Genomic DNA, 27,610 nt, shown 5'->3' with positions numbered 1-27,610 from the left:
CTGGTTCTTATAAATGTCTTCATATGATGGTTTGTGTGTCATTTGAAAACAAAATACCATTTTGAGAATAAATTACATTGTTATGAACGTAAAGTTTCATTTTGCAAGAGAATTGAAGGGTTCTGCCCATTGTGTGTGTGTTTTTTGATTTGTGTGTAGAGTTATGACAATACGGGGCATGCTTTCAGAAAATGTGTATAAACAATTGGGAAAAACTGTAATTATCAGTCATAACTGTATACAAATATTTTTGGTAGACGACCATAATTTTTTTTTATTATTATAGTCTTGCGGTTTCTCATTTACATGTCAACAACAGTTTTGACTGGTACTGTTTTCATTTTTTGCTGTAGAGTGCTATGACTGTTCAGTAGTGTACCTTTAACCAACTGACTTGAGATGCATGATCTGAAAACAGTGTTTGCTTTTGAGCAAAGATAATATAGTTTTGAGAAGATTGTTTGATTTTGCAAGACAAGTGTAAGGTTTTGTGAGTTTAGCTTGAATTTTAGAGTTTGTGCTTAGTGGTTTGATTAAAGGAGATGAGATTTTAGGACATGTGTTTTAGCAATTCAGAAAAACAGTAAAATGTCAAGGCCTGTCAGACTACTTTGAAAGTGGGTGAGAGGCCTCAGACTCCATATCTGGTACTATGACAAAAAATCCCAATCTATCTATCTAGTGCTGCTTCATTATTCCATCCTCTTTGTGCAATGTACTGATGTACAGTACTGTCAGAAAAACAGCATGATACTACCACCAACATGCTTGACCGTTGGTTCGGTGTTCTTAGGTTAAGAAAACAACCTCACCTTGATCCCCTGCAAACATATTGCTTTTCATTGTGGCCAAGCAGAGAAGTTAATGACACATTCACACATCATTGTGACTGCCCCCCCCCCCCTGTGAATGTGCAGCCATCAGCAGCTTTTCAGATTGTTAGCCAGACAGAACACACTAAGGAATGTGTCTATTTTATTCGAGCACAGTACAGAACCATGTGTTTTTTTATTTTTCATTTTCCACTCTGTCCACCTTTATTCTCCACAATCAACTTTATTACTTTGTTTAGGCCTGTATTTATTGTATTGCACACATCTTGGGTCCGCCTCATCTCCAAAAGGTGAAGTAAAATACAAAATTCTTTCATCAATAAACTGACTAAAACACATTTTGCTAGTTATACGCCATCTTTGCCTCACAACAGAAACAATTTCTTAAATTTCACAGGCCATTTATTGCAGTGTAGTCAGTTTATTAATGAATTAGAATTTTGTCTAAATATAAGAAAATTATACTTTTTCTTAGATTTAAATTTTTTGCAGTGAAGTTACAATACCTGATTTCAGGTAAGTCATTTCTGATTTCATAATCACTGCTCTCCCTGGTGGATGGATAAATCATTGCAAGTACTTTAAACACAGAGAGGTAAGGGGCGGATCATGCCGGCCCCCTTGTTCATTACATCATCATGGGGGATCTCATTATAGTCAAGGTCCCACCCAAGACCCAGCAGGGACCTGTCATGGACCAGCCAAGGCCCCATCATGGAAACGGGAAAATTCAAGCGGCTACATCTGTAAATTTGGTGCACATGAACCTTTCCAGTGTTGTTTTTCGCTGTTGTTCTGCATATCAGGGAATCTGTGCACTACATGGTGTGTTTTTATAGGTCAAGTTCCCCTGCTGAAATGCAGGCAGCCCAATTCAAGACCAGCGCATAAGTCTCCCAAGCATGTATTTCCTATATCCGATAAGATGGCAGAATTTCTCTCAATGTGCAATACTGACTGCCAAGTGCGATATCTGTGATGTATGTGATGTACTTTTCTTGTAGAGTGACATAAGGATTCACTTTAATTAAATGTGTGTCCCCTATCTTTATAATCCAAAAGGACGAACCAGTACCAGCAGTGGAGGCCGTCAGAAGAAATGCCGCACTGGGCCACCGGCACTCAGCTCCCAAACCATATCTGGATCTGCTCCCATCCCGTTGGCGACCAGCAGGGCTCAGCAGGGCAGAAGACGCCGTAGAAATACGGCGGGAGGCCGGTCAGGCCGTAGAAAGAAGTGTAAAAAACAGAAGGGGCCATTTACAAAAAATTTGCAGAACCTGCTAACCTTCAGTAACCCCTTTGATTCAATCCAGGTGGGTGACAAGATCCCGTGTGTGGATCTCACCCAGAGTGACGACGAGGTTGCTACCATCCTGTGTCGCACTCCATCAATGTCAGAGCCTGAGCCCTGCTCACCAGCCTTCTCCTCCACTTCCTTCTTATTTCCATCACCAGTCCCATCCTCTTTTGCCTCCTCTCCATCCCCATCTTTTTTTACAGACTCTCCTCCTCCGTCACCATGTGTAGTCTCACCTGTAAGCCCATCTCCACACCCATCTTCACCTCCAGCCACAGTTCATCCCACCCCTCTGTATCAGGTTCCAGCGCAAGCTGCAGCCCCCTCATCTGAGCTGGTTACGGGTCCGACACCCCTACTTATTTCCCCTTCTGTTGTTTTTGAGAAAATGGAAAGATTCAATAAGATGCATAACTTTTATCTATGCAACTATTCTAAAATGACCTATGATGCCAAGTGCCTTGCTCATTACTGGTGTAATCAGTTTTGGAATGATTTTCAACATGCAGTTTACATCTGCAAGCAGGGGAAGAATCAAAATTCAGAGAATCACTACTCATATGGTGATAATGAGGGTGCCCAAGCTGAGCTGATATTTGATGATGAGGCGCTGGATCAGCTGAGTGCCATCCCCGGGATCCTGGAGATGGCTGTGGAGATGGGCTATCTTGTGTGATGTAAATAGTTTTTTATAGAACCTGTAAATAATTAGGTGAGAGATCTCACAAGTACTTAGGATAAGATAAGATTAAGGTAGTTTAACCTTATCTTAACTAATCCTAAGATTGTATGATATAAGATTACATAGGATAAGACTAAGGATAGCTTAAGATAAGATAGTATAGAATAAGATAAGCCTAAGATAGGATAAGTTAAGGTTAAACTAAGATAGTATGACATAAGATTACATAGGATAAGACTAAGAATAGGTTAAGATAAGATTGTATATAACGTAACATAGTATAGAATAACGTAAGACTAAGATAGGATAAGTTAAGGTTAAATTAAGATAGTATGACAAGATTACATAGGATAAGACTAAGAATAGTTTAAGATAAGATTGTATAACATAAGATAAGACTAAGATAGGGTAAGTTAAGATAAGATTATATAATATGCAATAACACAGGATAAGATAAGATAGGTTTGTCAGGGACTGTACTGTTCCTATCCTGCCCTTCATTCCCCAAATGGGGGGGGGGCACGAGGTTAATATAAAGTTGTATAATTTTAGTTTTTAGTTTTCTTATTCTTCTATTTGTATTAAATAAATATGGATTATTTTGAGTATGGTTTGTGTCTGTGTGATTATTTAAAACATTGTGAAGTTTCACACAAAATTTGATTAGTTTAAATAATGATTGGTTAAACTCATAAGGTTCTCCACCAGAAGGAGACCAAAGTATTTGGTTCTATCGATGATCTCTACGCATGACCCGTTGATGTGCAGCTGAGAGTGGTCACTCCGTGTTCAACAACCATTTCTTTTGTTTTGTCTACATTCAGAAACAGGTGGTTGGCTCTGCACCAGTTCGATAGTCATTGCATTTCCTCTTTGTATGCTTCCTCATCGTGTTTACTGATGAGACCCACCATAGCTGCGTCATCAGCAAACTTGATGATGTGATTTGAACTGTGCATTGGCACATAGTCATGAGTCATCAGAGTGAACAGTAGTGGACTGAGCACACAGCCCTGGGGGGCTCCAGTGCTCAGTGTGGTGGTGCTGGAAGTGTTGCTCCTGATCCAGACTGACTGAGGTTTCTCAGTAAAGTCCAAGGTCCAATTGGAAAGAGAGCCGTTCAGGCCCAGGAGGCTCAGTTCTTCAATCAGCTGCGGAATGATTGTGTTGAATGCTGAACTGAAGTCTATGAACAGCATTTGAACGCAAGTGTCTTGTGGGTAAGGGCCAAATGGAGTGTGGTGGCTATGGCATTGTCCATGGAACAGTCGTGGTGATATGTGAATTGCAGGGGGTCTAGTAATTAGGGCAGCAGGGTCTTGATGTGCTTTATGACGAGCCTCTTGAAGCACTTCATAATGATGGGTGTGAGTGCAGCAGGACAGTATTTGTTGAGGCTGGACAATGAAGTTTTCTTCAGCATGGGGACGATGGTGGTGGTCTATTTCACTGGTTTGATTGATGAGAGAGAACTGACCGACTTTGACACGGGGAGAAGATGCAAAGTCCTCACTCATGGAATCCTGGTGGAGACTCGAAACCAGGTCCCAATGGTCTGAGACGACAGTGCTTGAAGCTGTGCCATTATGTTACGAGTAGTAGAATGGAAAAATGAAGGACGTTGTTTGAGAGTAATGACTCTGGGCTCTGCTAATGGAATTACTGCTGTTGGGTTCTTGACTCCTTGATGAAGTTTTACAATATTTCCCTCAGTCTAACATATTTGAGCAATCGGACCTGAGCATGAGACTCTGATAGCATGAATGTCACATCAGATGCAAAAGTGACCACTGACTCTTAGAGTCAAAATATTGCATTTACACTACATCAACTAATTTCAACAAAGTCATCTGACCACTAACCTGCTCTGTTAACGACGTTTTCAATTTCCCCTTTTCTGTGTCATTTGAAGTATGCAGCCATTGCTCAATGGCTGCATTGCTCAAATACTGCTGTCATTTTTAGATTAACAGTATTGGTCTAGTTTAATATATTCGCTCACTATTCCTTCTGGTTTTCCTGGTCAGGGTCATAGGGGGTGCTATCACAGACAGCACTGGCTACAGGGCTGGGGTACATGCTGGACAGGGTGCCACTCCTTCACATAACACACACTATGGGCAACTGAGAAACACCAGTTCATCAAACTGCATCTTTGAATGGCGGAAAAAAAACTGCACAAGAATCTACAACCTACTGAACCAGCTTGCCACTTGTTTAACATGCGACTATAATAGATTAGTACTTGCAGTTAATTAGTTTATAAACGTTTATGGCATTATTTTATGGCCATGTGCTTTGCATGTAAGACCTATAAATTATTTACAATTGTTTTTTTTTTTTTTATTGTAACCTGTTCCTGGAATATCTTATTCCATAGTTACTGTTTTTCTAGGTATCATCATGTACTTTAGTGATGTACTTTTTATGACCAGTGATTGATGTGACAGAGTAACCCAATCAATAAGCAATTCATATATCTGTGATTTAGGAAAAACACCTCCTGAATCCACAGACGTAACACACCCCCAAGCCGCCAGAGGGCACTCTTACCATTTTATATAGTCTGCTGATAATTATATGCCTTTAATACACACTTCTGTTTAAGGTAAATAAGTTAAAAAGGGGAGTTGTGGAGGGGTGGGGGAAGGTTTGTTCTGAAGTATTGGAGGAGGGATTATCACTGGAGTGATATATTTACATTTCTTTCATTTGTAGATTTTTTTATGTGTGAATTTTGTGTTCATTTATGGGGTTTTTTTTTGTTACTGTAAATCTGGTGAAACTTACCGTCAAGTAGAACAGTTTTGGACTTAAATTTGTAATTTTTCATACAATATATTGTATTTTCAAAATGTTTTTTATTGCTGCGAGGACTATCCCCATTAGGGAAACGGTGCATAACAAGCCTTCACCCTGGGGAAGATGGTGGTAGTGCTATCGTTTGACAACCAGAAGGTTGCAGGTTCAAGCCCTGGTTCCTCCTGTCCCCATCAAAATGGGGCCTTGAGCAAGACCCTAAACCCCAAATTGCTTCTAGTGTGTAGGTTGGCACCTTGCATGGAAGCCTTCGCCACCGGAGTGTGTGTGTGGCATAAAATGTAAAGTGCTTTGAGTACTTGTACGAATAGAAACGCGTTATATAAATGCAGTCCATTTACCCTGGGCAGAAAATGCATTGTTTGTACAGTATGCCTTAGTGACAGAGTACCAATTTCAGAGGGTATTAACTTGAAAAATATGCAATGAAATACCTCATAATAATGTCTGAACATTCAAACACAGCATACAATTCAGTTTGCAAATTTAAACAATTTTATCTAAAAAGGACAGTTTAATTTCAGAGCCAATGGCCGTGTGACAAAAAACATTTGAATTATTATTATTTTCTTAGTAAGATGAAACGCCGAAAACATTCCTGGAGCCTTCAATTTAGCGTACACAGTGCCCTCTACAGGATTCTGTCGAAACAGCATCCCCGTCAGCCTCGTTTGCAGAATGTACGCATTTTTTTCCAGCATACGTTTTTCTTTATAAATCCCAAAATCTCCTTAGAAATGTAACAAATGTTATGAATGAAGCATTTATAAATGAGTTCCCCAATTAATGCGTTTACATGGCTAGCTCTGTAATTGCATTATTAAAATCACATGAAAACATCTTAATTGCATCAAGGCACGTAAACGTAGTCACGTGACAAAAGATAACTTCGTGACTTAGCGAACTCATGTTCTTCATCTCCTCTGTATGGACCATAGAGCTGTGTATCGGAGAGTCTGGCGACACGCTACGTTTCAAGATAGAGAATATAATTCAATATGCTGCTATATTTTGCAATTTTTAAAATCTGATCTCAGGAAAACTTGTCAAGGTATAAAAAGCACACCGCCATGAAATCTGAGTACAAATGTTTGCTTTTTTTTAACGCAACCATAATAGAGGGGTCTGCATTTATCACAGTCCCTGTAAAAATCTAACATCATAGCACCATAACTACTGCGGATTCAGCCAACGGCGGCAACGTCACTAGTCAGCAGTGTTGTGCAGGTTACTGGAAATTACTACTCATCAATTACCGCATATAAATGTACTTTTAATACGGGTGGGATTGGACCATGTGTCTGCCAGGAGTTTCGACGTGTGGTGGGTGCAAATGGTCGGTGGCGATGTTTCTGCAACACAGATGTTTGCTGATGGGTTTTCAAGCATCGCGGAGACATAGTGCCAATGCATGTGTGCTCTCTGGCTAGTTATATTATTTCAGTGTTGCAGCTATGACAGTGCCAGACAATACAACCGTCTAATTGTATCTATCAGCGTACCTACAATACCACCCATTCATTGCGCCATGGTGAGGTCGGGTGGCGTTACATCATAAACGGGAAATTAAGGGAACATGCTGCCTTTATCCATTAATATTTTCACGCAAGACAAAGGTAAAGAGTGCATTTAAATTTCAGCACCTTCCGTGTTTTTTAATGGCAATTAGTTACATTACTCCTTATAGACAAAAGTAGTGGGGTTATAGTAACGCCTTACTACCAACACTGCAAGGTTTGCTAATGCTAACGTTAGCAGTACAGCCTTATGCTACTTCCTCTCAGAATCAGAATGGACTTTATTGCCAAATGTTGAGCAGGTTTACAACATCAGGAAATTGCTGCGGTGTTCAGTGCGATATCCTCGCAAGATAAGATAGCGTTACCGTCACTGTGCAAATACAATAAGATGTCTTTGGAGCAAGCCTGTCGACGCCATGTTAAGGATAAAAGTACAAGTAAAAGACAATATGAAATAAAAGAAATATACAACAACAGGAAAGAAAAAAAAATGCTGGTACTGGAAGCAAAGAAACCAGTAAAACACTGTCAGAGGAACATTGGAGAGCTCGGAGCAGCTGCGAATGTGCCGCCATCATTGTTCATAATTCTTCAGTTTACGTTGCTACAGTGGAAGAGTGAAATGGCTGAAGATGAATTACAGCACTGCTGTCTAACGGTCCGGGGGTCAGACAGAGCAGAAAATAAACCACCGCGGGAACCTTTGCATGTAAACTATTAATTAGAATCTGTACCTTTAGGACAAAACACAACATGGCAATAAGTGTATCGACATATCCCTAGATTCTTAGGAATATTAGCAATACAGAAAAATTTCCAAGTGGCTAAATATTTAGTTGTAAATGAAAACCACGAGTGAGATAAAAACGTCCCCTCGTCATTCCCCTGCATCAAATCCCCCACTGATTGAATGGGTCGCTTAATTATCGCTATGAATTCTGGGAGTCTGTGAAACGTCACGACCGCAGCTCTCGCGTTACTTGCTACCAGGAAGGAATTCTATTCAAATACTTTAATAAATTTATATATATATATATATATCTCAATCAATCAATTAAACAGACACGAACTGTAGTGTGTCATTCTACATCTTGTGTTGATAATAAATCGATATTCCGTAAACATTCGATATACGGCCCAGCCACAATTGGTCCGTTTTGTCACCTGGAAACTTAGCAACTGTGTTGTAAGCGAATCTGCAGCGCTTTTATGTTTTTAAAGGTGTCTTCTAAATTTACGCTGCTTCTATTATCTTTCCGCGCTTTTGTCAATATATATCGTGTGTCTTGTCATTTGATTGAAGTGTTTGAAGACTTTGCAGCGTGCTGGCACTAATCGGCCACCGTATCTTAGCAACCGCATCATAACAATTTGAATTTCATTTAGAGTTTTGATTTGAACATTCAAAGCAGCTCAGATTTTCAGTTTCCCAGCAAGATATACGACGCGAAAGATGTCTGCCTTGAACGCGACTGTCTACCTCCAGAGAATTGACTCGTTCCTGCCAAATGGGGCCGTCAGTGTCCGGATTGCTCCGGAAGACATCCCCGGTTCAGTCAGCCATGGTAAGGACGGCAAAATGATGCCCATAATATCTCAGTACTCGAAGAATGAAAGTCAGAATAGGGTTGACTGGTCTTGAATCTTGCAGTCTGTGATAACTATCTTATCCTAACTCGGAACTAAATGTCTTAGGATACTAAATAATAAAATGGTTCACCTTTAGCCCAACAGCGATTTGTTACCATGAAGCAGTAAAAAATACGGGGCTCTTTTCGGCATGTCTACTGTACTGTATAACGAAATCAGTAAAATCTGTGGCTGAGACGTGTTTGAACAAACATCAAATGCTAAGGTAACAGGTGAATATGTCCCCCACATTGCCAAAAGCCAGCCAACGTGAGTAACCCCCTTCCTTCGGCTGTGCCTAAATTCTCGTCTAAATACGCCCATTTATTCACTTGCAGGGTGTTACATTGAGATGGCGCTTTCTTTACAAAAACACATTTTAATTGTGGTCACAAGTTGATACACAAGTACAAGTATCAACGAGAATCGTTTGGTAGCCATTAGCAAGCTTCTGGCATAATTCTAGCGGAATGTTTGATCACTCTTCTTTGCAGAATTTCTAGTTCATTTAAACTAGTTGGAGTCCTGGCACGGACCCACAAATTTTCAATAGGGTTGAGATCGGGGGTACTTCACAAAGCAGGATTTATTGCTTTGCCGAATAACTTGTTGGAGTTAAAGTACACCTCTGGGACCCGGGTTCGAGTCTCCGCCTGGGTCACATGTGTGTGGAGTTTGCATGTTCTCCCCATGTCGTCGTGGGGTTTCCTCCGGGTACTCCGATTTCCCCCCACAGTCCAAAAACATGCTGAGGCTAATTGGAGTTGCCAAATTGCCCGTAGGTGTGCATGTGAGAGTGAATGGTGTGTGAGTGTGCTCTGCGATAGGCTGGCCCCCCATCCTGGGTTGTTTCCTGCCCCGTGCCTATTGCTTCCGGGATAGGCTCTGGACCCCCCGTCACCCAGTTGGATAAGCGGTTTGGAAAATGGATGGATGGATGGATTATGTGGCTTTTACAATCTGTTTTGAAAGTGATTTATCAAAATGACTTATTTCAGTTTCGACTGTCTTATTAGCAGTTTTTGTGTCAATATGTAGGTATGTGCAAAATGGCCCCTGAAAATGTAATGTGAGTGAGATTGAAGCATTTAGTCATTGATTGCATTTTGAATGAAAGCAAAGTGAAATGCTTAACAATTTAGCCCACATAAGTAAATATTGTGGTGACTGCATGAAGAGTTTTGTCTTAGCAATGGAAAAAAAACTGTAAAATTCACACTGCCTTTCCAAACTGATTGGTGTGAAGAGCAGTGACAGACAGTCCAGACTGATGGGCCATTGACAGTATGCAAAGGTGACTCCAAAGTCACTTCAAAGTTGTAACACTTTAGTAATCAAATCTCATACAATTTTTTGAATCTCTCATTCACCTTTGTGTAGCCATCCCCTATATCTGTAAGCTTCGGAGCTCAAGTCTAGGCTAGAAATATTTATAATGTGATATTTTACAATTTGTCAGCACCACTGAAAATAGGTTTTTGAAAAGTGTATGTTTAAAGTAGATTTTAACAAAAAAAAAAAAAAATGATATTCTAAATGTTCTCAGATTATTAGTGCTGAGTTTGTGCTGAATAAAAGCATTTGTAGCACTTTGGGATAAATATTTTTTAGATAGGTGAAATATTTAACAGTTTTTCTGAATTGCTGAAGTATTGAAAATCATTTTGGGAACAAAACTGGCGATTGCCAAAAGTCATTTATTGAATCAGTCACTTGTTTGGTGAAACTTTAAACCATGCTCACCTAGTTAGACACAATTTTCAGATCTCAGTCATCCTTTTTGCAAAATTCAAAACACATTCTCATTCATCAAAACACATTTTGAGCTATGGTGAACTTTGATGCAAAATAGAAAACACAGGCCGCAGAGGTTAAGCGCAGCCCACACACAGTAGTCATTGACTCAAAACTGTTCACACATATTTCTAAACATTTGAAGAAGCCAAAGAGTGACTAGAACATAGAATACGTGCCATAGAAGGATAGGAGTTGCATTTTGAAGTCAAGGTACAAAAGGGTCACACAGAGGATTCTTTCTGCATCACTCAACAAGGGATAGCATCACTAGTCCCAGCACTGAGACATGGTGATGAGGCAGAATGAATATTCTTCTGTGACTCTGGCTTGGCAGTAGCACATTTTACTGTAATATGCCTCTCGTTTGGTTACTTTATGGATTAGTTTTTTATAGTAACTTTTCTAGAGTACTATGTATGGCAAACGTTACATATTACAGTTTTTCTTGTTGTTTACGCACAATTACTTGTACTTGAGACACAATGACTCCAACCCCCTGAACCAATTCTGCTAAAGTACAAGCACAATTCCTGCTTTACACTCAAATTGCATTTTTAAAACACACTTTTTTCAAAACACTACACACAATTCTCTGCATTTGGCACAATTTCCATGAAGAAAATCTCTTGTTTTCACAAGGAACACACTGTCATTCAAAATTGTAAAGTCAGTTGCCCTACTTTGCATACTAACTCATCACATAATTGTAATTTAGAAATCAGAGCTTTATAAAAGGCCAACAGGTGAGCACTTCTGTTTTGGAGCAATGGATGCCAACGTTGGAAACAGAGGCAGAGCCAGAGGAGTGAGAGTAAGAGGAGGAGGACGGGGAGCACAAGGAAGGCCAAAGAAAGTAATCTCTCATGAGATCAAAGCCACTTTGGTTGACCATGTGATCAACCATGGTCTAACAATGAGGGAGGCTGGGCAAAGAGAGTTGAAGTCTCTTGATGGCTGGATTCCCCATGCTAGGTGATATTTCCCCCGCTGCTTGGCCAGGGCAAACATTGCTTGTGATGTGGATGAGGTGCTGTGGCCAGACCGAAACAGAAGGGAGGATGCAGCGGAGTTGTTTTTTTTTTTTTTACTGTAACTGTATTCAGTAAATTCTTGGAATATAAATTCAAAAAAAGGCTTACAGTAAGTCACTATGATGAATGAAGAAGTGGTCATAGTGTTTTACATTAAGCACTTCAGTAATCAACTGGTTCTTATAAATGTCTTCATATGATGGTTTGTGTGTCATTTGAAAACAAAATACCATTTTGAGAATAAATTACATTGTTATGAACGTAAAGTTTCATTTTGCAAGAGAATTGAAGGGTTCTGCCCATTGTGTGTGTGTTTTTTGATTTGTGTGTAGAGTTATGACAATACGGGGCATGCTTTCAGAAAATGTGTATAAACAATTGGGAAAAACTGTAATTATCAGTCATAACTGTATACAAATATTTTTGGTAGACGACCATAATTTTTTTTTATTATTATAGTCTTGCGGTTTCTCATTTACATGTCAACAACAGTTTTGACTGGTACTGTTTTCATTTTTTGCTGTAGAGTGCTATGACTGTTCAGTAGTGTACCTTTAACCAACTGACTTGAGATGCATGATCTGAAAACAGTGTTTGCTTTTGAGCAAAGATAATATAGTTTTGAGAAGATTGTTTGATTTTGCAAGACAAGTGTAAGGTTTTGTGAGTTTAGCTTGAATTTTAGAGTTTGTGCTTAGTGGTTTGATTAAAGGAGATGAGATTTTAGGACATGTGTTTTAGCAATTCAGAAAAACAGTAAAATGTCAAGGCCTGTCAGACTACTTTGAAAGTGGGTGAGAGGCCTCAGACTCCATATCTGGTACTATGACAAAAAATCCCAATCTATCTATCTAGTGCTGCTTCATTATTCCATCCTCTTTGTGCAATGTACTGATGTACAGTACTGTCAGAAAAACAGCATGATACTACCACCAACATGCTTGACCGTTGGTTCGGTGTTCTTAGGTTAAGAAAACAACCTCACCTTGATCCCCTGCAAACATATTGCTTTTCATTGTGGCCAAGCAGAGAAGTTAATGACACATTCACACATCATTGTGACTGCCCCCCCCCCCTGTGAATGTGCAGCCATCAGCAGCTTTTCAGATTGTTAGCCAGACAGAACACACTAAGGAATGTGTCTATTTTATTCGAGCACAGTACAGAACCATGTGTTTTTTTATTTTTCATTTTCCACTCTGTCCACCTTTATTCTCCACAATCAACTTTATTACTTTGTTTAGGCCTGTATTTATTGTATTGCACACATCTTGGGTCCGCCTCATCTCCAAAAGGTGAAGTAAAATACAAAATTCTTTCATCAATAAACTGACTAAAACACATTTTGCTAGTTATACGCCATCTTTGCCTCACAACAGAAACAATTTCTTAAATTTCACAGGCCATTTATTGCAGTGTAGTCAGTTTATTAATGAATTAGAATTTTGTCTAAATATAAGAAAATTATACTTTTTCTTAGATTTAAATTTTTTGCAGTGAAGTTACAATACCTGATTTCAGGTAAGTCATTTCTGATTTCATAATCACTGCTCTCCCTGGTGGATGGATAAATCATTGCAAGTACTTTAAACACAGAGAGGTAAGGGGCGGATCATGCCGGCCCCCTTGTTCATTACATCATCATGGGGGATCTCATTATAGTCAAGGTCCCACCCAAGACCCAGCAGGGACCTGTCATGGACCAGCCAAGGCCCCATCATGGAAACGGGAAAATTCAAGCGGCTACATCTGTAAATTTGGTGCACATGAACCTTCCCAGTGTTGTTTTTCGCTGTTGTTCTGCATATCAGGGAATCTGTGCACTACATGGTGTGTTTTTATAGGTCAAGTTCCCCTGCTGAAATGCAGGCAGCCCAATTCAAGACCAGCGCATAAGTCTCCCAAGCATGTGTTTCCTATATCCGATAAGATGGCAGAATTTCTCTCAATGTGCAATACTGACTGCCAAGTGCGATATCTGTGATGTATGTGATGTACTTTTCTTGTAGAGTGACATAAGGATTCACTTTAATTAAATTTGTGTCCCCTATCTTTATAATCCAAAAGGACGAACCAGTACCAGCAGTGGAGGCCGTCAGAAGAAATGCCGCACTGGGCCACCGGCACCCAGCTCCCAAACCATATCTGGATCTGCTCCCATCCCGTTGGCGACCAGCAGGGCTCAGCAGGGCAGAAGACGCCGTAGAAATACGGCGGGAGGCCGGTCAGGCCGTAGAAAGAAGTGTAAAAAACAGAAGGGGCCATTTACAAAAAATTTGCAGAACCTGCTAACCTTCAGTAACCCCTTTGATTCAATCCAGGTGGGTGACAAGATCCCGTGTGTGGATCTCACCCAGAGTGACGACGAGGTTGCTACCATCCTGTGTCGCACTCCATCAATGTCAGAGCCTGAGCCCTGCTCACCAGCCTTCTCCTCCACTTCCTTCTTATTTCCATCACCAGTCCCATCCTCTTTTGCCTCCTCTCCATCCCCATCTTTTTTTACAGACTCTCCTCCTCCGTCACCATGTGTAGTCTCACCTGTAAGCCCATCTCCACACCCATCTTCACCTCCAGCCACAGTTCATCCCACCCCTCTGTATCAGGTTCCAGCGCAAGCTGCAGCCCCCTCATCTGAGCTGGTTACGGGTCCGACACCCCTACTTATTTCCCCTTCTGTTGTTTTTGAGAAAATGGAAAGATTCAATAAGATGCATAACTTTTATCTATGCAACTATTCTAAAATGACCTATGATGCCAAGTGCCTTGCTCATTACTGGTGTAATCAGTTTTGGAATGATTTTCAACATGCAGTTTACATCTGCAAGCAGGGGAAGAATCAAAATTCAGAGAATCACTACTCATATGGTGATAATGAGGGTGCCCAAGCTGAGCTGATATTTGATGATGAGGCGCTGGATCAGCTAAGTGCCATCCCCGGGGTCCTGGAGATGGCTGTGGAGATGGGCTATCTTGTGTGATGTAAATAGTTTTTTTATAGAACCTGTAAATAATTAGGTGAGAGATCTCACAAGTACTTAGGATAAGATAAGATTAAGGTAGTTTAACCTTATCTTAACTAATCCTAAGATTGTATGATATAAGATTACATAGGATAAGACTAAGGATAGCTTAAGATAAGATAGTATAGAATAAGATAAGCCTAAGATAGGATAAGTTAAGGTTAAACTAAGATAATATGACATAAGATTACATAGAATAAACTAAGAATAGGTTAAGATAAGATTGTATATAACGTAAGATAGTATAGAATAAGATAAGACTAAGATAGGATAAGTTAAGGTTAAATTAAGATAGTATGACAAGATTACATAGGATAAGACTAAGAATAGGTTAAGATAAGATTGTATAACGTAAGATAGTATAGAATAAGATAAGACTAAGATAGGGTAAGATAAGATTATATAATATGCAATAACACAGGATAAGATAAGATAGGTTTGTCAGGGACTGTACTGTTCCTATCCTGCCCTTCATTCCCCAAATGGGGGGGGCACGAGGTTAATATAAAGTTGTATAATTTTAGTTTTTAGTTTTCTTATTCTTCTATTTGTATTAAATAAATATGGATTATTTTGAGTATGGTTTGTGTCTGTGTGATTATTTAAAACATTGTGAAGTTTCACACAAAATTTGATTAGTTTAAATAATGATTGGTTAAACTCATAAGGTTCTCCACCAGAAGGAGACCAAAGTATTTGGTTCTATCGATGATCTCTACGCATGACCCGTTGATGTGCAGCTGAGAGTGGTCACTCCGTGTTCAACAACCATTTCTTTTGTTTTGTCTACATTCAGAAACAGGTGGTTGGCTCTGCACCAGTTCGATAGTCATTGCACTTCCTCTTTGTATGCTTCCTCATCGTGTTTACTGATGAGACCCACCATAGCTGCGTCATCAGCAAACTTGATGATGTGATTTGAACTGTGCATTGGCACATAGTCATGAGTCATCAGAGTGAACAGTAGTGGACTGAGCACACAGCCCTGGCGGGCTCCAGTGCTCAGTGTGGTGGTGCTGGAAGTGTTGCTCCTGATCCAGACTGACTGAGGTTTCTCAGTAAAGTCCAAGGTCCAATTGGAAAGAGAGCCGTTCAGGCCCAGGAGGCTCAGTTCTTCAATCAGCTGCGGAATGATTGTGTTGAATGCTGAACTGAAGTCTATGAACAGCATTTGAACGCAAGTGTCTTGTGGGTAAGGGCCAAATGGAGTGTGGTGGCTATGGCATTGTCCATGGAACAGTCGTGGTGATATGTGAATTGCAGGGGGTCTAGTAATTAGGGCAGCAGGGTCTTGATGTGCTTTATGACGAGCCTCTTGAAGCACTTCATAATGATGGGTGTGAGTGCAGCAGCACAGTATTTGTTGAGGCTGGACAATGAAGTTTTCTTCAGCATGGGGACGATGGTGGTGGTCTATTTCACTGGTTTGATTGATGAGAGAGAACTGACCGACTTTGACACGGGGAGAAGATGCAAAGTCCTCACTCATGGAATCCTGGTGGAGACTCGAAACCAGGTCCCAATGGTCTGAGACGACAGTGCTTGAAGCTGTGCCATTATGTTACGAGTAGTAGAATGGAAAAATGAAGGACGTTGTTTGAGAGTAATGACTCTGGGCTCTGCTAATGGAATTACTGCTGTTGGGTTCTTGACTCCTTGATGAAGTTTTACAATATTTCCCTCAGTCTAACATATTTGAGCAATCGGACCTGAGCATGAGACTCTGATAGCATGAATGTCACATCAGATGCAAAAGTGACCACTGACTCTTAGAGTCAAAATATTGCATTTACACTACATCAACTAATTTCAACAAACTCATCTGACCACTAACCTGCTCTGTTAACGACGTTTTCAATTTCCCTTTTTCTGTGTCATTTGAAGTATGCAGCCATTGCTCAATGGCTGCATTGCTCAAATACTGCTGTCATTTTTAGATTAACAGTATTGGTCTAGTTTAATATATGCGCTCACTATTCCTTCTGGTTTTCCTGGTCAGGGTCATAGGGGGTGCTATCACAGACAGCACTGGCTACAGGGCTGGGGTACATGCTGGACAGGGTGCCACTCCTTCACATAACACACACTATGGGCAACTGAGAAACACCAGTTCATCAAACTGCATCTTTGAATGGCGGAAAAAAAACTGCACAAGAATCTACAACCTACTGAACCATCTTGCCACTTGTTTAACGTGCGACTATAATAGATTAGTACTTGCAGTTAATTAGTTTATAAACGTTTATGGCATTATTTTATGGCCATGTGCTTTGTATGTAAGACCTATAAATTATTTACAACTGTTTTTTTTTTTTATTGTAACCTGCACAGTTGTAACGTTCCTGGAATATCTTATTCCATAGTTACTGTTTTTCTAGGTATCATCATGTACTTTAGTGATGTACTTTTTATGACCAGTGATTGATGTGACAGAGTAACCCAATCAATAAGCAATTCATATATCTGTGATTTAGGAAAAACACCTCCTGAATCCACAGACGTAACACACCCCCAAGCCGCCAGAGGGCACTCTTACCATTTTATATAGTCTGCTGATAATTATATGCCTTTAATACACACTTCTGTTTAAGGTAAATAAGTTAACAAGGGGAGTTGTGGAGGGGTGGGGGAAGGTTTGTTCTGAAGTATTGGAGGAGGGATTATCACTGGAGTGATATATTTACATTTCTTTCATTTGTAGATTTTTTTATGTGTGAATTTTGTGTTCATTTATGGGTTTTTTTTTGTTACTGTAAATCTGGTGAAACTTACCGTCAAGTAGAACAGTTTTGGACTTAAATTTGTAATTTTTCATACAATATATTGTATTTTCAAAATGTTTTTTATTGCTGCGAGGACTATCCCCATTAGGGAAACGGTGCATAACAAGCCTTCACCCTGGGGAAGATGGTGGTAGTGCTATCGTTTGACAACCAGAAGGTTGCAGGTTCAAGCCCTGGTTCCTCCTGTCCCCATCAAAATGGGGCCTTGAGCAAGACCCTAAACCCCAAATTGCTTCTAGTGTGTAGGTTGGCACCTTGCATGGAAGCCTTCGCCACCGGAGTGTGTGTGTGGCATAAAATGTAAAGTGCTTTGAGTACTTGTACGAATAGAAATGCGTTATATAAATGCAGTCCATTTACCCTGGGCAGAAAATGCATTGTTTGTACAGTATGCCTTAGTGACAGAGTACCAATTTCAGAGGGTATTAACTTGAAAAATATGCAATGAAATACCTCATAATAATGTCTGAACATTCAAACACAGCATACAATTCAGTTTGCAAATTTAAACAATTTTATCTAAAAAGGACAGTTTAATTTCAGAGCCAATGGCCGTGTGACAAAAAACATTTGAATTATTATTATTTTCTTAGTAAGATGAAACGCCGAAAACATTCCTGGAGCCTTCAATTTAGCGTACACAGTGCCCTCTACAGGATTCTGTCGAAACAGCATCCCCGTCAGCCTCGTTTGCAGAATGTACGCATTTTTTTCCAGCATACGTTTTTCTTTATAAATCCCAAAATCTCCTTAGAAATGTAACAAATGTTATGAATGAAGCATTTATAAATGAGTTCCCCAATTAATGCGTTTACATGGCTAGCTCTGTAATTGCATTATTAAAATCACATGAAAACATCTTAATTGCATCAAGGCACGTAAACGTAGTCACATGACAAAAGATAACTTCGTGACTTAGCGAACTCATGTTCTTCATCTCCTCTGTATGGACCATAGAGCTGTGTATCGGAGAGTCTGGCGACACGCTACGTTTCAAGATAGAGAATATAATTCAATATGCTGCTATATTTTGCAATTTTTAAAATCTGATCTCAGGAAAACTTGTCAAGGTATAAAAAGCACACCGCCATGAAATCTGAGTACAAATGTTTGCTTTTTTTTTTAACGCAACCATAATAGAGGGGTCTGCATTTATCACAGTCCCTGTAAAAATCTAACATCATAGCACCATAACTACTGCGGATTCAGCCAACGGCGGCAACGTCACTAGTCAGCAGTGTTGTGCAGGTTACTGGAAATTACTACTCATCAATTACCGCATATAAATGTACTTTTAATACGGGTGGGATTGGACCATGTGTCTGCCAGGAGTTTCGACGTGTGGTGGGTGCAAATGGTCGGTGGCGATGTTTCTGCAACACAGATGTTTGCTGATGGGTTTTCAAGCATCGCGGAGACATAGTGCCAATGCATGTGTGCTCTCTGGCTAGTTATATTATTTCAGTGTTGCAGCTATGACAGTGCCAGACAATACAACCGTCTAATTGTATCTATCAGTGTACCTACAATACCACCCATTCATTGCGCCATGGTGAGGTCGGGTGGCGTTACATCATAAACGGGAAATTAAGGGAACATGCTGCCTTTATCCATTAATATTTTCACGCAAGACAAAGGTAAAGAGTGCATTTAAATTTCAGCACCTTCCGTGTTTTTTAATGGCAATTAGTTACATTACTCCTTATAGACAAAAGTAGTGGGGTTATAGTAACGCCTTACTACCAACACTGCAAGGTTTGCTAATGCTAACGTTAGCAGTACAGCCTTATGCTACTTCCTCTCAGAATCAGAATGGACTTTATTGCCAAATGTTGAGCAGGTTTACAACATCAGGAAATTGCTGCGGTGTTCAGTGCGATATCCTCGCAAGATAAGATAGCGTTACCGTCACTGTGCAAATACAATAAGATGTCTTTGGAGCAAGCCTGTCGACGCCATGTTAAGGATAAAAGTACAAGTAAAAGACAATATGAAATAAAAGAAATATACAACAACAGGAAAGAAAAAAAAATGCTGGTACTGGAAGCAAAGAAACCAGTAAAACACTGTCAGAGGAACATTGGAGAGCTCGGAGCAGCTGCGAATGTGCCGCCATCATTGTTCATAATTCTTCAGTTTACGTTGCTACAGTGGAAGAGTGAAATGGCTGAAGATGAATTACAGCGCTGCTGTCTAACGGTCCGGGGGTCAGACAGAGCAGAAAATAAACCACCGCGGGAACCTTTGCATGTAAACTATTAATTAGAATCTGTACCTTTAGGACAAAACACAACATGGCAATAAGTGTATCGACATATCCCTAGATTCTTAGGAATATTAGCAATACAGAAAAATTTCCAAGTGGCTAAATATTTAGTTGTAAATGAAAACCACGAGTGAGATAAAAACGTCCCCTCGTCATTCCCCTGCATCAAATCCCCCACTGATTGAATGGGTCGCTTAATTATCGCTATGAATTCTGGGAGTCTGTGAAACGTCACGAACGCAGCTCTCGCGTTACTTGCTACCAGGAAGGAATTCTATTCAAATACTTTAATAAATTTTTTTATATATATATATATATATATATATATATATATATATATATATATATATATATATATATATATATATATATATCAATCAATCAATTAAACAGACACGAACTGTAGTGTGTCATTCTACATCTTGTGTTGATAATAAATCGATATTCCGTAAACATTCGATATACGGCCCAGCCACAATTGGTCCGTTTTGTCACCTGGAAACTTAGCAACTGTGTTGTAAGCGAATCTGCAGCGCTTTTATGTTTTTAAAGCTGTCTTCTAAATTTACGCTGCTTCTATTATCTTTCCGCGCTTTTGTCAATATATATCGTGTGTCTTGTCATTTGATTGAAGTGTTTGAAGACTTTGCAGCGTGCTGGCACTAATCGGCCACCGTATCTTAGCAACCGCATCATAACAATTTGAATTTCATTTAGAGTTTTGATTTGAACATTCAAAGCAGCTCAGATTTTCAGTTTCCCAGCAAGATATACGACGCGAAAGATGTCTGCCTTGAACGCGAGTGTCTACCTCCAGAGAATCGACTCGTTCCTGCCAAATGGGGCCGTCAGTGTCCGGATTGCTCCGGAAGACATCCCCGGTTCAGTCAGCCATGGTAAGGACGGCAAAATGATGCCCATAATATCTCAGTACTCGAAGAATGAAAGTCAGAATAGGGTTGACTGGTCTTGAATCTTGCAGTCTGTGATAACTATCTTATCCTAACTCGGAACTAAATGTCTTAGGATACTAAATAATAAAATGGTTCACCTTTAGCCCAACAGCGATTTGTTACCATGAAGCAGTAAAAAATACGGGGCTCTTTTCGGCATGTCTACTGTACTGTATAACGAAATCAGTAAAATCTGTGGCTGAGACGTGTTTGAACAAACATCAAATGCTAAGGTAACAGGTGAATATGTCCCCCACATTGCCAAAAGCCAGCCAACGTGAGTAACCCCCTTCCTTCGGCTGTGCCTAAATTCTCGTCTAAATACGCCCATTTATTCACTTGCAGGGTGTTACATTGAGATGGCGCTTTCTTTACAAAAACACATTTAATAACACAAGTACAAGTATCAACGAGAATCGTTTGGTAGCCATTAGCAAGCTTCTGGCATAATTCTAGCGGATTGTTTGATCACTCTTCTTTGCAGAATTTCTAGTTCATTTAAACTAGTTGGGGTCCTGGCACGGACCCACAAATTTTCAATAGGGTTGAGATCGGGGGTACTTCACAAAGCAGGATTTCTTGCTTTGCCGAATAACTTGTTGGAGTTAAAGTACACCTCTGGGACCCGGGTTCGAGTCTCCGCCTGGGTCACATGTGTGTGGAGTTTGCATGTTCTCCCCATGTCGTCGTGGGGTTTCCTCCGGGTACTCCGATTTCCCCCCACAGTCCAAAAACATGCTGAGGCTAATTGGAGTTGCCAAATTGCCCGTAGGTGTGCATGTCAGAGTGAATGGTGTGTGAGTGTGCTCTGCGATAGGCTGGCCCCCCATCCTGGGTTGTTTCCTGCCCCGTGCCTATTGCTTCCGGGATAGGCTCTGGACCCCCCGTCACCCAGTTGGATAAGCGGTTTGGAAAATGGATGGATGGATGGATTATGTGGCTTTTACAATCTGTTTTGAAAGTGATTTATCAAAATGACTTATTTCAGTTTCGACTGTCTTATTAGCAGTTTTTGTGTCAATATGTAGGTATGTGCAAAATGGCCCCTGAAAATGTAATGTGAGTGAGATTGAAGCATTTAGTCATTGATTGCATTTTGAATGAAAGCAAAGTGAAATGCTTAACAATTTAGCCCACATAAGTAAATATTGTGGTGACTGCATGAAGAGTTTTGTCTTAGCAATGGAAAAAAAACTGTAAAATTCACACTGCCTTTCCAAACTGATTGGTGTGAAGAGCAGTGACAGACAGTCCAGACTGATGGGCCATTGACAGTATGCAAAGGTGACTCCAAAGTCACTTCAAAGTTGTAACACTTTAGTAATCAAATCTCATACAATTTTTTGAATCTCTCATTCACCTTTGTGTAGCCATCCACTATATCTGTAAGCTTCGGAGCTCAAGTCTAGGCTAGAAATATTTATAATGTGATATTTTACAATTTGTCAGCACCACTGAAAATAGGTTTTTGAAAAGTGTATGTTTAAAGTAGATTTTAACAAAAAAAAAAAAAAATGACATTCTAAATGTTCTCAGATTATTAGTGCTGAGTTTGTGCTGAATAAAAGCATTTGTAGCACTTTGGGATAAATATTTTTTAGATAGGTGAAATATTTAACAGTTTTTCTGAATTGCTGAAGTATTGAAAATCATTTTGGGAACAAAACTGGCGATTGCCAAAAGTCATTTATTGAATCAGTCACTTGTTTGGTGAAACTTTAAACCATGCTCACCTAGTTAGACACAATTTTCAGATCTCAGTCATCCTTTTTGCAAAATTCAAAACACATTCTCATTCATCAAAACACATTTTGAGCTATGGTGAACTTTGATGCAAAATAGAAAACACAGGCCGCAGAGGTTAAGCGCAGCCCACACACAGTAGTCATTGACTCAAAACTGTTCACACATATTTCTAAACATTTGAAGAAGCCAAAGAGTGACTAGAACATAGAATACGTGCCATAGAAGGATAGGAGTTGCATTTTGAAGTCAAGGTACAAAAGGGTCACACAGAGGATTCTTTCTGCATCACTCAACAAGGGATAGCATCACTAGTCCCAGCACTGAGACATGGTGATGAGGCAGAATGAATATTCTTCTGTGACTCTGGCTTGGCAGTAGCACATTTTACTGTAATATGCCTCTCGTTTGGTTACTTTATGGATTAGTTTTTTATAGTAACTTTTCTAGAGTACTATGTATGGCAAACGTTACATATTACAGTTTTTCTTGTTGTTTACGCACAATTACTTGTACTTGAGACACAATGACTCCAACCCCCTGAACCAATTCTGCTAAACTACAAGCACAATTCCTGCTTTACACTCAAATTGCATTTTTAAAACACACTTTTTTCAAAACACTACACACAATTCTCTGCATTTGGCACAATTTCCATGAAGAAAATCTCTTGTTTTCACAAGGAACACACTGTCATTCAAAATTGTAAAGTCAGTTGCCCTACTTTGCATACTAACTCATCACATAATTGTAATTTAGAAATCAGAGCTTTATAAAAGGCCAACAGGTGAGCTCTTCTGTTTTGGAGCAATGGATGCCAACGTTGGAAACAGAGGCAGAGCCAGAGGAGTGAGAGTAAGAGGAGGAGGACGGGGAGCACGAGGAAGGCCAAAGAAAGTAATCTCTCATGAGATCAAAGCCACTTTGGTTGACCATGTGATCAACCATGGTCTAACAATGAGGGAGGCTGGGCAAAGAGAGTTGAAGTCTCTTGATGGCTGGATTCCCCATGCTAGGTGATATTTCCCCCGCTGCTTGGCCAGGGCAAACATTGCTTGTGATGTGGATGAGGTGCTGTGGCCAGACCGAAACAGAAGGGAGGATGCAGCGGAGTTGTTTTTTTTTTTTTTTACTGTAACTGTATTCAGTAAATTCTTGGAATATAAATTCAAAAAAAGGCTTACAGTAAGTCACTATGATGAATGAAGAAGTGGTCATGGTGTTTTACATTAAGCACTTCAGTAATCAACTGGTTCTTATAAATGTCTTCATATGATGGTTTGTGTGTCATTTGAAAACAAAATACCATTTTGAGAATAAATTACATTGTTATGAACGTAAAGTTTCATTTTGCAAGAGAATTGAAGGGTTCTGCCCATTGTGTGTGTGTTTTTTGATTTGTGTGTAGAGTTATGACAATACGGGGCATGCTTTCAGAAAATGTGTATAAACAATTGGGAAAAACTGTAATTATCAGTCATAACTGTATACAAATATTTTTGGTAGACGACCATAATTTTTTTTTATTATTATAGTCTTGCGGTTTCTCATTTACATGTCAACAACAGTTTTGACTGGTACTGTTTTCATTTTTTGCTGTAGAGTGCTATGACTGTTCAGTAGTGTACCTTTAACCAACTGACTTGAGATGCATGATCTGAAAACAGTGTTTGCTTTTGAGCAAAGATAATATAGTTTTGAGAAGATTGTTTGATTTTGCAAGACAAGTGTAAGGTTTTGTGAGTTTAGCTTGAATTTTAGAGTTTGTGCTTAGTGGTTTGATTAAAGGAGATGAGATTTTAGGACATGTGTTTTAGCAATTCAGAAAAACAGTAAAATGTCAAGGCCTGTCAGACTACTTTGAAAGTGGGTGAGAGGCCTCAGACTCCATATCTGGTACTATGACAAAAAATCCCAATCTATCTATCTAGTGCTGCTTCATTATTCCATCCTCTTTGTGCAATGTACTGATGTACAGTACTGTCAGAAAAACAGCATGATACTACCACCAACATGCTTGACCGTTGGTTCGGTGTTCTTAGGTTAAGAAAACAACCTCACCTTGATCCCCTGCAAACATATTGCTTTTCATTGTGGCCAAGCAGAGAAGTTAATGACACATTCACACATCATTGTGACTGCCCCCCCCCCCCTGTGAATGTGCAGCCATCAGCAGCTTTTCAGATTGTTAGCCAGACAGAACACACTAAGGAATGTGTCTATTTTATTCGAGCACAGTACAGAACCATGTGTTTTTTTATTTTTCATTTTCCACTCTGTCCACCTTTATTCTCCACAATCAACTTTATTACTTTGTTTAGGCCTGTATTTATTGTATTGCACACATCTTGGGTCCGCCTCATCTCCAAAAGGTGAAGTAAAATACAAAATTCTTTCATCAATAAACTGACTAAAACACATTTTGCTAGTTATACGCCATCTTTGCCTCACAACAGAAACAATTTCTTAAATTTCACAGGCCATTTATTGCAGTGTAGTCAGTTTATTAATGAATTAGAATTTTGTCTAAATATAAGAAAATTATACTTTTTCTTAGATTTAAATTTTTTGCAGTGAAGTTACAATACCTGATTTCAGGTAAGTCATTTCTGATTTCATAATCACTGCTCTCCCTGGTGGATGGATAAATCATTGCAAGTACTTTAAACACAGAGAGGTAAGGGGCGGATCATGCCGGCCCCCTTGTTCATTACATCATCATGGGGGATCTCATTATAGTCAAGGTCCCACCCAAGACCCAGCAGGGACCTGTCATGGACCAGCCAAGGCCCCATCATGGAAACGGGAAAATTCAAGCGGCTACATCTGTAAATTTGGTGCACATGAACCTTTCCAGTGTTGTTTTTCGCTGTTGTTCTGCATATCAGGGAATCTGTGCACTACATGGTGTGTTTTTATAGGTCAAGTTCCCCTGCTGAAATGCAGGCAGCCCAATTCAAGACCAGCGCATAAGTCTCCCAAGCATGTGTTTCCTATATCCGATAAGATGGCAGAATTTCTCTCAATGTGCAATACTGACTGCCAAGTGCGATATCTGTGATGTATGTGATGTACTTTTCTTGTAGAGTGACATAAGGATTCACTTTAATTAAATGTGTGTCCCCTATCTTTATAATCCAAAAGGACGAACCAGTACCAGCAGTGGAGGCCGTCAGAAGAAATGCCGCACTGGGCCACCGGCACCCAGCTCCCAAACCATATCTGGATCTGCTCCCATCCCGTTGGCGACCAGCAGGGCTCAGCAGGGCAGAAGACGCCGTAGAAATACGGCGGGAGGCCGGTCAGGCCGTAGAAAGAAGTGTAAAAAACAGAAGGGGCCATTTACAAAAAATTTGCAGAACCTGCTAACCTTCAGTAACCCCTTTGATTCAATCCAGGTGGGTGACAAGATCCCGTGTGTGGATCTCACCCAGAGTGACGACGAGGTTGCTACCATCCTGTGTCGCACTCCATCAATGTCAGAGCCTGAGCCCTGCTCACCAGCCTTCTCCTCCACTTCCTTCTTATTTCCATCACCAGTCCCATCCTCTTTTGCCTCCTCTCCATCCCCATCTTTTTTTACAGACTCTCCTCCTCCGTCACCATGTGTAGTCTCACCTGTAAGCCCATCTCCACACCCATCTTCACCTCCAGCCACAGTTCATCCCACCCCTCTGTATCAGGTTCCAGCGCAAGCTGCAGCCCCCTCATCTGAGCTGGTTACGGGTCCGACACCCCTACTTATTTCCCCTTCTGTTGTTTTTGAGAAAATGGAAAGATTCAATAAGATGCATAACTTTTATCTATGCAACTATTCTAAAATGACCTATGATGCCAAGTGCCTTGCTCATTACTGGTGTAATCAGTTTTGGAATGATTTTCAACATGCAGTTTACATCTGCAAGCAGGGGAAGAATCAAAATTCAGAGAATCACTACTCATATGGTGATAATGAGGGTGCCCAAGCTGAGCTGATATTTGATGATGAGGCGCTGGATCAGCTAAGTGCCATCCCCGGGGTCCTGGAGATGGCTGTGGAGATGGGCTATCTTGTGTGATGTAAATAGTTTTTTTATAGAACCTGTAAATAATTAGGTGAGAGATCTCACAAGTACTTAGGATAAGATAAGATTAAGGTAGTTTAACCTTATCTTAACTAATCCTAAGATTGTATGATATAAGATTACATAGGATAAGACTAAGGATAGCTTAAGATAAGATAGTATAGAATAAGATAAGCCTAAGATAGGATAAGTTAAGGTTAAACTAAGATAATATGACATAAGATTACATAGAATAAACTAAGAATAGGTTAAGATAAGATTGTATATAACGTAAGATAGTATAGAATAAGATAAGACTAAGATAGGATAAGTTAAGGTTAAATTAAGATAGTATGACAAGATTACATAGGATAAGACTAAGAATAGGTTAAGATAAGATTGTATAACGTAAGATAGTATAGAATAAGATAAGACTAAGATAGGGTAAGATAAGATTATATAATATGCAATAACACAGGATAAGATAAGATAGGTTTGTCAGGGACTGTACTGTTCCTATCCTGCCCTTCATTCCCCAAATGGGGGGGGCACGAGGTTAATATAAAGTTGTATAATTTTAGTTTTTAGTTTTCTTATTCTTCTATTTGTATTAAATAAATATGGATTATTTTGAGTATGGTTTGTGTCTGTGTGATTATTTAAAACATTGTGAAGTTTCACACAAAATTTGATTAGTTTAAATAATGATTGGTTAAACTCATAAGGTTCTCCACCAGAAGGAGACCAAAGTATTTGGTTCTATCGATGATCTCTACGCATGACCCGTTGATGTGCAGCTGAGAGTGGTCACTCCGTGTTCAACAACCATTTCTTTTGTTTTGTCTACATTCAGAAACAGGTGGTTGGCTCTGCACCAGTTCGATAGTCATTGCACTTCCTCTTTGTATGCTTCCTCATCGTGTTTACTGATGAGACCCACCATAGCTGCGTCATCAGCAAACTTGATGATGTGATTTGAACTGTGCATTGGCACATAGTCATGAGTCATCAGAGTGAACAGTAGTGGACTGAGCACACAGCCCTGGGGGGCTCCAGTGCTCAGTGTGGTGGTGCTGGAAGTGTCGCTCCTGATCCAGACTGACTGAGGTTTCTCAGTAAAGTCCAGGGTCCAATTGGAAAGAGAGCCGTTCAGGCCCAGGAGGCTCAGTTCTTCAATCAGCTGCGGA

At 39.9% G+C, this 27,610-nt stretch overlaps 1 protein-coding gene across 16 annotated transcripts in view; it reads left to right on the top strand.

The window, feature by feature from the left end:
* Positions 1–27,610, top strand: part of LOC125751473 (uncharacterized) — a 63,841-nt gene that overhangs the window by 18,202 nt on the left and 18,029 nt on the right. Inside the window, exons 2-4 of one of the 16 annotated variants that reach the window (XR_007400624.1) lie at positions 1,896–3,062; positions 14,847–14,915; positions 26,641–27,058. The exons of 1 other annotated variant lie outside the window; for it this stretch is intronic. Coding sequence is in view for 5 of the 15 variants with exons in the window: in XM_049030328.1 (XP_048886285.1) it covers positions 8,609–8,720; positions 13,680–14,593 (1,026 nt within the window). In the remaining 10 variants the exon portion in view is untranslated. Of the gene's footprint in view, positions 1–1,895; positions 3,063–8,591; positions 8,721–13,679; positions 15,214–20,175; positions 20,581–25,524; positions 27,059–27,610 lie in introns of those variants that run through there. 14 more of the 16 variants (XR_007400621.1, XR_007400623.1, XR_007400622.1 and 11 more) reach the window with 14 other exon arrangements.

Source organism: Brienomyrus brachyistius, chromosome 11 (genome assembly GCF_023856365.1).
Source record: "Brienomyrus brachyistius isolate T26 chromosome 11, BBRACH_0.4, whole genome shotgun sequence".
Classification (NCBI taxonomy): Eukaryota; Metazoa; Chordata; class Actinopteri; order Osteoglossiformes; family Mormyridae; genus Brienomyrus; species Brienomyrus brachyistius.
Note: the sequence above shows the minus strand (reverse complement) of the source record. Positions and strands in the feature narration are given on the sequence as shown.